The sequence below is a fragment of the Aulonocara stuartgranti genome, assembly GCF_965226115.1.
Source record: "Aulonocara stuartgranti genome assembly, chromosome: 17".
Lineage (NCBI taxonomy): Eukaryota > Metazoa > Chordata > Actinopteri > Cichliformes > Cichlidae > Aulonocara > Aulonocara stuartgranti.
Genome location: NC_138953.1, coordinates 27,423,441 through 27,436,022, shown reverse-complemented (window position 1 = coordinate 27,436,022; position 12,582 = coordinate 27,423,441). Strand labels below are relative to the sequence as shown.

At 41.1% G+C, this 12,582-nt stretch overlaps 1 protein-coding gene across 1 annotated transcript in view; it reads right to left on the bottom strand.

Annotated features, from left to right (window-relative positions):
* Positions 1-12,582, bottom strand: part of anks1b (ankyrin repeat and sterile alpha motif domain containing 1B) — a 272,044-nt gene that overhangs the window by 43,094 nt on the left and 216,368 nt on the right. The window contains 2 exon segments of the mRNA XM_082510330.1: positions 5,215-5,367; positions 6,722-6,820. Coding sequence (XP_082366456.1) covers positions 5,215-5,367; positions 6,722-6,820 — 252 coding nt within the window.

Sequence of the window (12,582 nt, the reverse complement as noted above, 5' to 3'; positions counted from 1 at the left end):
AAGATATAATTTAGTTATATACGAATATTATAATAATAAAAGCAAGTCATGAAAGAATTGGATTATCCAGTAGCGCCACTGAGACTAAATCTAACAGTTAACTTGGACCAGGTGTGACTCCGAAGACTCAATCTACTCCGACGTTATAAACCCTGAATGCCACAGTTACTCTCTCTCTCTCTCACACACACACACACACACACACACACACACACACACACACACACTACTGCAGAGAGAAAGCTGCACCTGCTCTCTGTCTGCATTGTATTGTGCACGAATGAGGACCAGCAGGCTTAAAAGGTGTTTTGAAATACTCTGCTAATCCCACAACAGCAGGTATCCACATATGTACCCAACTATACACACACACACACACACGCCTATGCCCCCACCCACACGCACTTATATCCCACTTTAAAACACTTCAGGAACGCTTCACACTCCTCCCCCATCTCCATGGACACCACTGCATCTGTTGCCCACGGCAATTACCTGGTGATTACATGAAAGCAGTGTCCAGATTCGATTTTTAAAGATTCGTTCTTATCTCTCTCTCTCTCTCTCTCTCTCACTCACTCACTCTTTTCCCACTCCCTGTCATTCTCTTAAATCCATATCTCCTTCCCAGCATCACTTTATATTATTCTCCCACCACAATACATCGTTCTCTACACCATCTCCGGACAAACACACACCTCTCTCAGGTGCAGAAGTGACCTCTCCAAGTCTCCAGAGACTACTTCAGTGACAGTGCGCTGCTGCAGTGCTGTGCAGCAGACATACACGTACACTCTCTCCCAGTCAGATGTGCTCACAAGAGATCGATAAGAAACACTACATCCATGAGATAAGGCCAGCTTCACAGTCTCCCTGCAGACTGCGGACTAGGCAAGAGTAACACTTCATGTTATTGGACCCATGACTCCATTAAAACACTGCTAAGATTATTCCTTCATATCTATTTTAGTACAGGGAAAACATTTGATTCAAATACCTTGTGCTTAAAAGCAGATGTTTTCCACTATTCAATTCCATTTTATTTATACGGCGCCAAATCACAACAACAGTCGCCTCAAGGCGCTTTATATTGCACAGTAGATCATACAGAGAAAAACCCAACAATCATAGGAAACTACAGTAAATACTTCTTTTTGAACACGTTCAAATTTAAATTTGCAGTTTCCCCAGACTTCATATATGCTGAGTTGTCCAGTAGCCTGCAGTTATCTTTAAAATATATGGATGTGGATGACGGGAACTCTGATCAAGGACAGACTACTGAGTAGGCCTAGACCAAGGTGCAAGAAGAGTAGGAACTGACAACCCTCACTCCAGCTGCAGTGATTGCCCCACCATGTTTCTTTGATTGCCACCCTCTTACACTAATGGTTTTCTATCTGCTTTTTTAATCCCTTATTTTCATTATAATACGACATGAAACTGCACAGCAACTGTGGATGTGAATTGATGTAAATTAGCCCCTTGGCTATATCTGACTCACACTTGTGTTTAAGTTCACAACAAAATGTATAAAGGAAAAAATACCTCCTGGCACACTACCTAGATGATACTGTCTTGTTTTGTTTTGTCCCCTAAAATATATGCAAACTATGTTACATCCAGTAAATGCAAATTATAAAATCAGACACCAACATGTACATTACACTACGGAGGCACACCATCTCTATCACCCAGCTCTATTCATTCTATTAAAGCTCCTGAGTTGAGTTAAACATCAGTTCATTCTAAACATTTACTATGAGATATAATAACAACAAAAGGAACTTATTATAAACATAAACAACTTGGTCCTTTCTTTACAGGTGGTCACATCGGATCATCTGCCTTCATCCACGGAAATTCAGGAACAGATGAGAAACAAAGTAACTGAGCTTTATATTAGCATATACAGCTGTGGAACTCCAGCGAACCAAAATTACCCCAAGAGTGCGACAATAGCTCATCCAAGAGGTCACAAAAGACCCCAGAACAACATCCGAAGAACTGCAGGCCTCCCTTGCCTCAGTTAAGCTCAGTGTTCATGACTCCACTATAAGAAAGAAACTGGGCAAAAATGTTCCAAGACAAAAACCACTGCTGAGCAAAAGGACCTTAAAAGGTTCATCTCAGTTTTAAATGGAACCATGAATTCTGCCGTCTACCCAAACACTCTAACGCGAAATGTGGGGCCATCAGTTTGTGACCTTAAGCTGAAGCGCAAATGGGTTCTGCAGCAGGACAGATCCAAAACACACCAGCAAGTCCACCTCTGAATAGCTTAAGAAAAAAAAAGAAGACTTTGAAGTGGCCTAGTCAAAGTCCTGACTAAATCCGACTGAGATGCTGTGGCATGACCTTAAAAAGGTTTATACTTGAAAACCCTTCATTGTGGCTGAATTACAACAATTCTGCAAAGATGAGTGGGCCAAAATTTCTCTTCACCATTGTAAAAGACTCACAGGCAGTTATCACAAAAACTTAATTGCACTAACATTAATTTAGAAACTGCATGTTGTGTTTACTGGTCTTATCTTCGTCTAATATTTACATTTGTTTGATCTGAAACATTTAAGTGTGACAAACATACAAAAAATACTATTGTATTCATTTTTAACCCTGTCCATCCTGGTCACTCCAAATAAAACTCCCTCTTCAGCAACACTACTTTCAGCTCCACCTCCTGTCTTTTTGTCAGTGTCACTAGCTTCAAACCATACATCATTGCAAGTCTCACGCTTTACACTTACAAACCTTCCCTTTCACTCTTGCTGCTATCCTTCTGTCATAAATCACAGATGACAATCATACCCATCTACTTGATTGTCCCTGCAACCCTTCTTCACTCCCCTTATATAGAATATGAACTAAAACCCAAAATAAAGCATTGGGTAAGTTTTTATACTAAACTAGGGAAATCTCTTTATCCACAGTCATGTTGAATAAGTGAAGCATTGTCACCAAAGCACTATGATAGCAAAGTTGGGGATAGTACAGTCCAAAATAAAAGCAAGTTTCCTGAATCAAAGAAGCCCGGTGCAAACAGTGAAATGCAATCTGAGGTCTTATAGGGACATGCAGTACTTTTGGCTTTACAGTGTACGTGGGCACCCTCTAGTGGCTGCAAAATGTGCTGCACTGCAGTTTCAGTTAATTCAGAAAATCTTTTGATGCTATACAGTATTCAAATTTACACGAACAGGTCTAAAATTAATATACATCCATGCATGTCATACATTGAATACAAATACATAAACATACAGGAATGTATTAACAGTTTAACTGTCTCACATATGCATCCAGACACACACACACACACACACACACACACACACAGAAGTGCAGCATGTGGGCGGTATCCCCGGCGCTATAAAACATCTTGCATCCCACATGCTTATATAACTCCCTCTCCACCTCCTCCAGCTGATCACTCATCACTTTATCCTCCGCAGGGAAGGAAAAACACCCCTTCTCACTCTCTCTCATTGAAATCAGTCAGGCAGGCGCCCCCTGCAATCGAGCATGATTTCGTTACACTGCCAGCATCAAAGAAGCACATCACTCCAAAGAGATCGGCCTGCATTAAACTGCATCTCCGAGTGAAGATTTTATGTTGGTAAAAATTGAATCATAAACCTGGACTATCTGTGACAACACATAAGCCCAAATGTCAAACCTTCTTATCGTTCCCCTTTACTAATATTTACAGAAAGAGAGAATTCAACATTCAGAAGCTCCTTGTTTTTTTTTTGTTACTGCAGATATCAGACGAAGAAATCTCTACACCGAAATGACGAAAGAAAAAGACAAAGCAATGTTATGATTTAACAGTAAAAAAAATGCACCTCCCTCCAGTTTGTTTTCTCAGCACATATTGCACAGTAATGAGAAGAAATGCCTGATGGGCCTTCTTTACAGTATGGCCTCTGAATCAACTTCAGCCTTGTTCTCGAGTAAGAAGCCAAAGGGCTAACAGTAAGCCTGCATGGCTACTGAAGTTTGACTTTCCGGGGTTATAATATGTACACTCAATAGGAGATACAAACTCACTCTGTCACCAAGGTGAAAGATGAGGACAAGAACCAGCAAGCATCCAGTTCACAAAGCACCAGCTCAGTCAAATCTATAGATAAAAGAAGTTTGTGGCTCCCTTCTGCAGTAATCTGTATTAATTTTATGACACTGCTCTAGGACCTCCGCACCCTTCATAGAGCGTGCACAGCAAGCCACAAGTGGGAAGAATGTAAGCGACAATATCGGACACAGCATGTTAGGAATGGGGGAGGGAGGGGGTTTGCCAAGTGGCTTGCAGCAACTTTAGGCAGGTTAAAGGAGCCTGAATAGCAGCTGGAAAATTGGATGGGATGAGAGCAACTTGTGGGATGGTGGTTGAGAATTAGATGGTGCTTTGCCTGAACCAATGCTATGCTATCTGACTAGATATCTGACTATTGACGGGGGTGTCTCGATGTGTGCTCAATCATCCAGGTAAGGAAATCCCAGAAATTGCAGCAATTTCCCAATTTGCATATTAATGACTATGAAACAGCCTCTTGTTAGTCAGTGGTACTACTTTCGGCCACTATGTAAATGTATATAAGGCAGGTGAAACCTGCAGTGAGCTGAGACTGAAGAAGTCACTTGGAGTAGTGATGAAACTCTCACTGTGAAAACGTCCAGATGAACAGAATCAAGTTTCTGGAATTGGTTGACGGAGTTTGACCTCAACCAATTCATACCTGTATTCATACCTGTCTTGTTTGAACATATTTTCATGGGTTCTGCCACAAATGTCTTTAGCGAAGAAAAAAAGAAAGAAAAAGCAATGAATTCAGAACTCTGCTACCTTGACCATTTGCCCGAAGTTTTAAGACGGGACTCAAATTTATGGTTAAAAAACAAAAACTCAGAGATTCCCTGAAACAGCTGAGCGCTGCTGTTTTTAGCAAATGTTCCTGGATTAAATGGTGAACTCACTGGGCACTATTTTCAGCTGCAAATTGATTTTTGTTGTTTTTCTGTGCTCTAGTGAGTATTTATGGCCACAGAAATGTAATGTGGAATTGACTCAAAGTGAACTGCAGAGCTCATTCTCTTGGGAAAAAGTAACATATCACCCAGTGGCTAAATTAGGTTTTGGCTTCCCATGTAATCCTTTGTGCTTTCATTAGATTTTATCTTTTAATATGGCTATTTTTAGCACTGTAGACTTACATTGATGAGCTCAATTTCCCAGATCTTTTTGACCAGCTCCATGGAAGTGTAACCATTGACAAGGAAAGACTTGGTGTAGTCCCCGAGCTCCAAAGACTCCAGCCACTCTGCCACTGATGTGGGGTTGTTGCCATCATATCCGATAGGTCTCACCTTAAGTACACAGAGCAGAAAAAAGGGATTAAGGAAGAAGTTTGTCTTTGGAGCGCACTTTTTATTACTTTTCTGTAGTTCTGTTTGTTCTCGTTGCATGCTCTTGTACATAACAGGAGGCTGTGAGCACAGCGGATTATCTTTCTTCTCATTTTCCACATTTTAGACCTGGAGTTTTACTGCATAAAAACAGCTGCTATCTGAAGCAAGATCTGGTGCGAATGTTTACTGCCTACATACCTATTACTAATTTCCATTTTATTCCTGTGCCATGCTTTATTTTCAAGATGCATTCCATATTAAAGGCTTTCCTCAATCGAAAGGAAACAGGTGAGGAAGCTAAACGAGTACAGGAAAAGGAAACACGAGCACAACTGTTGAGAAGGTTCGTAAAAAAAAACACCAAAAGCAGACTCACTGCTTGCACTGAGACACTTTGAGTGTAGCAGATAATACATAATTCATTCACTTTTCTTTTGACAGTCATAAGCACTTCAGAGAGCTTATGTTGCTTCAAGCAAGCGTTCTGCAACCTCCACCTCAAGTTAAGCATGTGTTCGCCTACATGTGTCTGCACAAGTGTGTGCGTCTTTTTGTGAGAGGGCAGGCAAAAGTTAAAAGGTTCCATCTCTTACAGTGTTTTGAAAAGTTTATTGGGGATGAGAGGAGGAAAATGCTGACTGGAGATCAAAGTTTTCTTTGGAGTCTCTATGAAGCATGCTTATCTCCGAGCTCAGACTCTCCCCTTTCTCTTAGCTCGCTGTTGCAGACTCCTTTCTTCTGCTCGCACTGTGTGCAGCTGGGCACTTTTGATCTTACTTTGACTCTTGCACACTCACACAAAAGTATTTGACCTTGCTAACATATAGCAGCAGCCTTTTTTTAAAAGAAAAAAATCGACTTCCGGTCTCTTTTCAGCAGCAAATGTCGGCTCAAAGCGTGTCGATATGTTTTTATTGAGTGCATTTTGCAGGTGCGAGAAGGTATGGATTTAGCAGTTTCTCGCATCATTTAATTTTATGTGCTTTCAAAGCTGTGATAATGTGGCTCGGTGCCCCTGTCTCTGCATGCTTCTTGTTCAAGTGTTGAGTAGAACATGCAGAGAGATACCCAGCCACCCACAGAGAGTTATATCACACGGAAACAGATGTAGCAGAAGATTTGCTGAATTTTATATGAAACAAAGAGGACTGAGTACAGGCCGGCTCAAGATTCTCTCCTTCAATTGGTCATGCATTTATATAACTTCATTGAGATGGATGCTGCAATAAACCCAGTCCAGACTGACTAAATTATCCACTTTGTAGACTCTGTGGTATTCTTGTGTGATAGTGTTACTATTTGCAGCGCTGACCCTGGGCAAGAGCCGTATGGCCTGCAGGAGACGTTGTCTGTGGGCCGAGTTGAGGATTCCAATTTCCAGCAGGTCTTGGTCCTCCACCACATTGCTGCCCTGTAAAACACCAAATAACACACAGGGTAAGAAAACAGGTTACAGCACAAACCAACAAGGCTCCACTACAGATATCTCCTTTGAAAAATAACAACAGAAGAGCCACATCTCAAATTTCTTTTCAGTGTGAAACGCTTCACTTCTGGTACTTATAGCCTGACCCCGTTTAGCACTGCTTCTGATAAAAGTTTGCACTATCAGCAGCTTTCGTGTACAGCGCATTGGCAATGCACCACAACTCATTATTCTAACATAAATACAATGTGGTTTCTTCTAGACATTACCCGATGGAGCTGCATGCAAGAACACAAATGTCCACATCTTTCAGATCTGACATTAGGTGGTTGCTTCCAAGTGCAAAGTCTGTGTAATGTCTATTTGAGGACAGTGCAGGTAATTGTCCTGTAAATACCCAGCAAGCTGGCCAGATAAGTCCCTGCCTTCCTGCATCCTTTACCCAAGCACATTTAGCATTTCCGCTAGTAAGAACGCATCTGCTTTTATGCGTTACATGTGGAGGGAGCAATTCATCTTTAATATTGTCCAGTGTTGATGTTCGAAAAATGTCTGTGCAAGTTTAAGCTGCAACTCAGGTAGACTCTAAATCCCTGCTCTGTTTAGTTTCAGATATCTGGATTTTTCTCCGCTTTCTATGGGAGCTTGTTGCCAGTTGAAATTTCAATGTACCAGGTCAAAACGTTGAGATAATTAACTTGACATATTGAGATAATAACACCCAAATTTTATGGATGATGTTTTTCCCCCAGCGGTGGGAGAAAAAAATAAACGTGCTCTAGCTCGTTGCAGTTTTCTCCTCATATCATTAAGTAATAAAATCCTATTTGCAAACTCATCAAGTTTTCTTAAGTTTTGTAACTCTCTGACACAGAGTGTGCATTTGGTTTAATAAGGTGGGGTAATGATGGTAAAATCCGAGTTTAAAAATCTTAGTATCATCTTATTTATAGCAGATATTATGAGTTAGAATGTTTGAGAACATCCAAGTCCACAGGTACGTCTCTCTTTGAATCATCACACCTTTGCAGTCTTATATCAACACTTCTATCTTGCTCCCTCTTCTTTTCTACATTGATATGAGAATGTTTTAACTACAGATCTGTAATAAGATAGCCATATGAAGCTAATGTGTAGATTTATATTATCTGGAATATTAATACCACACTATTAAGAATGCCACATATAGCTGCTGTAGTTTACCTTTGAAAACAGTTTTTAGACCATAACATTAATAAATCGAGTTTATTCCTCAGATAATATTGCATTAAGATTTCATTAGCTGTGAGGAAAAAATATCATAGGAAACACAACAAAGAAAAAGAGATTTTCCACAACCAACAGAGCGTGGCAGACAGCAGTACGATGGTCTTTTATTAAGACTAACAAGAGCCTATATGGGTATCATACAGCCTCACCTTTAATTAATCCAATGGGAAGCCATAAGAGAGTTATCAGTCATTCTCCCGCAAGAGAGACAGAGAGGGAGTCTTCATGCAGACAGATAATTACAGGAAAGAAGAGATGCGGTGTGCAGGCAGACAGCTGTAGCACCGAGAAGCAGCGACTCAGCCAGAAATATGGTCAGAAATACAGATTGTGACAGAAGTGAAAAGTAAAGAAAGGTAATCATCAAAATGATGGCAAAGAAAATGGGAAAGGAGAGGGACTGTGTACGCAGCCTGCAGGCAGTCTCAGGGCCATCCATACACTCCCAGCACACACGGACAGCGCGCACTCTGTGGTACTGAAGGATTACACTTGTCATTCCCTCCACATCTCCTTTATGTCAAACTAATAAGAGCTAACTAATAACACAGAAGATAAGAAGGAAAAAAAGAACACAGGCAGATACCAGATAGCTGCTGTTTTCCTCCACCTTATTTCATTTCTGCGTAGAGATCGATGCTGGGAACACTCTGCCCTCGAAAAGGACATTTTGCTCCCTGGCTGTGACATTTTCATTCTAGGTATGCCATTGCTGCAGTTTAGTTTTCACTGCAGCTTCCTGAAGAGTTTCTGCAGTCATGCATGAAACATGCTGCGCTTTATGGCTCACTCACGCAGATTCCTACGCCATTCTGCGTCCAGCTGTGTATCTGCTAATTGCATCTGCTTGTATTTGCATTTAAGAAGGAGGCAGCGTTCTGCATGCTGAATTTTAAATGGCTTCCCAGGAAAAGCGCTGCACGGTGACTACTGCGGCGCTCAGGTCTGTATATGCTAAAGTGAATTTGACTCCGTGTTAGACACGTACGCTCGGCGTAATGGCTTTGAACAGGTGCAGTGTGAAAAAAAAAAATGGCAAGGAAGGAAATATCAAATATGAAAGAAAAGTGGAACGACATGCGAGAGGCTGTATTAATGAAACGAGGAAGCAGTGCTGGAGTTAGAACTAAAAGATCAATGTGTGTGTTTTAAGAGATTTGAATCTTTTGGTGCAGCAGCTGAGCTTCTGTTGTGAACTTGTATAATGCATATCAGGGGCTTTGGTGAGTTAAATAACAGGTGGGTGCCATTTTGCAAGTAGCATTAAAAGACACTGAAGTTGGCTGTTTCCACCTCTACGATTGCTAAGCAGGAACACATCCTGAACACCAGCTCCAGGCTTCAAGAAGCAATTCTAAAAGGTAATGAGCAAACTTTTACAGAGTCTCTTGAGCAATTTCAAAGCTAGATTGTGCTTGGACAAAAGTACTGAGAGTTGCACCTCTTAACCTTCGAATACACCCACTAGCCAGGCAGTCTGCTTCTACCAGCATTTGTGAAAGATTATGTCGTTCTAAAGAGCTCGCTGAATTGGAGCACGGTGCTGTAATAGGATGCCACCATTGTAACAAGTCACTTTGTGAAATGTCTTCCCCTCTAGATATTCAACAATCAACTCTGAGTGGTATTATCGTGAAGTGGAAGCGCTTTTAGCTCAGCCACAGAGCAGCAGACCATGGTAAGCTACAGAGCAAAGAGAACTATGCACCAGCAGCTTCGTGGCATAGAGGTCCATGACTGAGGAGCTCCTCTAGGTGTGGCTGGCATACTTGCACTACTAGCAATGCGATGCATGTTTTAATAATAAAATATGAAGTCATGATGTTTTGTTTTTGCCTCAATAAAATTAAATCTCTATCCAGTTTGTTTACACCACAGTCTAAAAAACAACTGCAGAGCAGATCATATAAAAACAGATAATACAATATCTTATATGATGTCGTTAGCAGACTTTAAAGGTGTGTAGCTGTGAGGTAGATTGGTCCATTTTGAAAAGTTGGATGAATTTAGGACCTTACAAAGAACAGTAGTTTTATTACAGTATTATTGTATAAGAATTCATTTAAAGCTTTTGAAATTAAGAGTGGCATTTTGCCATTTTATCCCCAATAAATCCAGTACTGAATTCCCTTTTGTAATCTGATTACTTCTAGATCTCTGAGTGAGCCTACTTCTGCTTTGTGTTCAACCTTTGAAAGATCCAGATGAAATATGCAGGTTGCAAAGACATATCTCCTGAAAATGACATAATGCGATCAGATGAAAAACTAAATAAATGCCCATGAAAAGTGATCGACTTTTGTGTGACTGGTCCACCTGCCTGTCACTGTACCGGGCTGTGAAAACTAATGCAGCAGATGATCGGGCTCATTCTGTGGCTAAACCTTAGCTTCCACAATGTCTTCACCTACTTGTACACTGGGACCTCTGTGGGAAGAAGAAGAGTGCAGTCCATAGATCAGCTCCCAGGCTGATTAATAGAGCACAGAGAGGAGCTGGTGTTGGAGCCACAATGCTACAACTTCACAGCAGAGTAATGACTCCGAGAGTCGGAGCAGAGTAGATTGGGGGGGTTTAAAGAAGCATGACTAATTGCTCCCTGTTGGGCTCCTGATGCAGAGAGATGGGGTTCCTCCATGTTTGTTCTTTCTCTCTCCAAACCTATTTTGTCCTGTTTCTCTTTGTCTGAACATTATGTTTGCCCTACAGTATGGCTACCACTTCCAAGTGCGCGTGATGGATCATGGGATCAGCTATCACATGAATAGATGAACACAACAGCCAGCAGAAATAAGTGAAAGCAACTAATGACGGTGTTGTGCTTTTCCTCCTCGTGCTTCTACTGTTTATCTTGTATTCTGGAGGTAAACATGAGCTCTGGTATGGACTGGTATGAGCTCTAACAATCCATTATGGAGGTTTTTAGCATCCACAGAGTTGATACAATTGCCATAGCCCGCAGTTATTTTGTGATACTTAGACCACGCCGCTTAACAACTGTGCCAGAGAGGGCAAAATCTCTAAATGCAGAAATTAAAATTCATGTGCAGTAGCAGGGGGTTGAGGCTGAGATTAGAGATGGAGCAAAAAAACGATAGTAGTGACGACCATTATCGGCTCCAGCAGGCCTGGGCGTGTGCTACAAATCATGCTCGACCTACTGTGTCTCTTTGCTCTCTCTCTCTCTGTTCTTTCCATGCCTGTGTTCATCCCTCTGAGCTTCTCTCTTTGCGATTCTCCGTTGCGCCGCTTATTTCAGAAGCGTTCCTCTTTCCTCATTATTTTGTTGCCTCTCTCTCACTTACTAACTATTCAAACCCTCTCTTCTCTGTCCTCACTTGCACTTTTAGTCTGTAATTCATATTCCTTTTGGTTTCTTTACAAAAGTTGTTGCTCTTAGATTTATCGCCTTCTCCCGTGTGAAGAGGCGGTGACTTAAGTTTCTACAACTTTGCGGCAGTTTGAAGAATTTCGGTTCCAGAATAAATCCCTTCATGAGCTGTATTAAATGTAACCACCTTATGAAATATGAATACTGAGATTGTGTTATTTCTAATGCTGTTGTTTCCTAACTTCACTATCAGGAGAAGCTCAGGGTCAAATTAATTCCGCTAGCTTTGCGTGCTTTTTTTTTTCTAATTCAGCTGCTGTTTCTTTATTATACATAATGTTTTACTTCTCCATTTCTTTCACTGCGGCCTCATTCTTCTGCAGCTCTGGAGTCTTTTATCCTTCTTTTATTTCACTGTGTTGAATGAAACTAAATAAAAAGCATCATGATTAAGGAGGTTTCACTGCACATGTCATTCTTTTGTATTAGTGTGTGTATCTCAGTGCCTCCACAGTCCACTGATAACCAGTTTATGTGGCACTTAGTAGGAATTCTCTATTTTCTATCACAACTGTGCTTAAAAAAAAAAAAGAATCAGCTTTCTTCACTATCCTCTATTCATTCGGATATTCTCAGCATATATATGTGCTGGCATGCAGTGTGTGTGTGTGTGGGTTTGATTGTAATGAGTATTAGCTGGGACAATGTGACTGCAGTTAGAGGGCTAAACAAGAAGAATGAGCTTCTCGCTCCAGTGATCCCATAAATATGACGTAGCTTTGCTTTCAATTCTCCTCTCACTAGATGCATTTGCATCTTAGAAAACATATGAAAGGCTGCTGCTCGCCATGATGAACAACTAGGGAGCGGTAATATCACAGACTCTCCAGTGCCCTTCAGTTTTATGAAGCATTTTATCGTCCTTTGTCTCCTTGTTTTAGTTTCACAGCACACATCTTGACCATTTAGGTTCCCTGCACTCATCGGCATAACTTCCAGACCCGGGAGGCGGCTATTTTTTGTGAGATAGCCCAGAAACACCCGCTGTACATTACCTGCCAAGCGGCAAAAAAGCAACTGGATAATGTATGCAGATGAGCACCTAAAAAAAACTCTTTTAAAAAAGGGTAGGAGGAGAGAAAAAAAA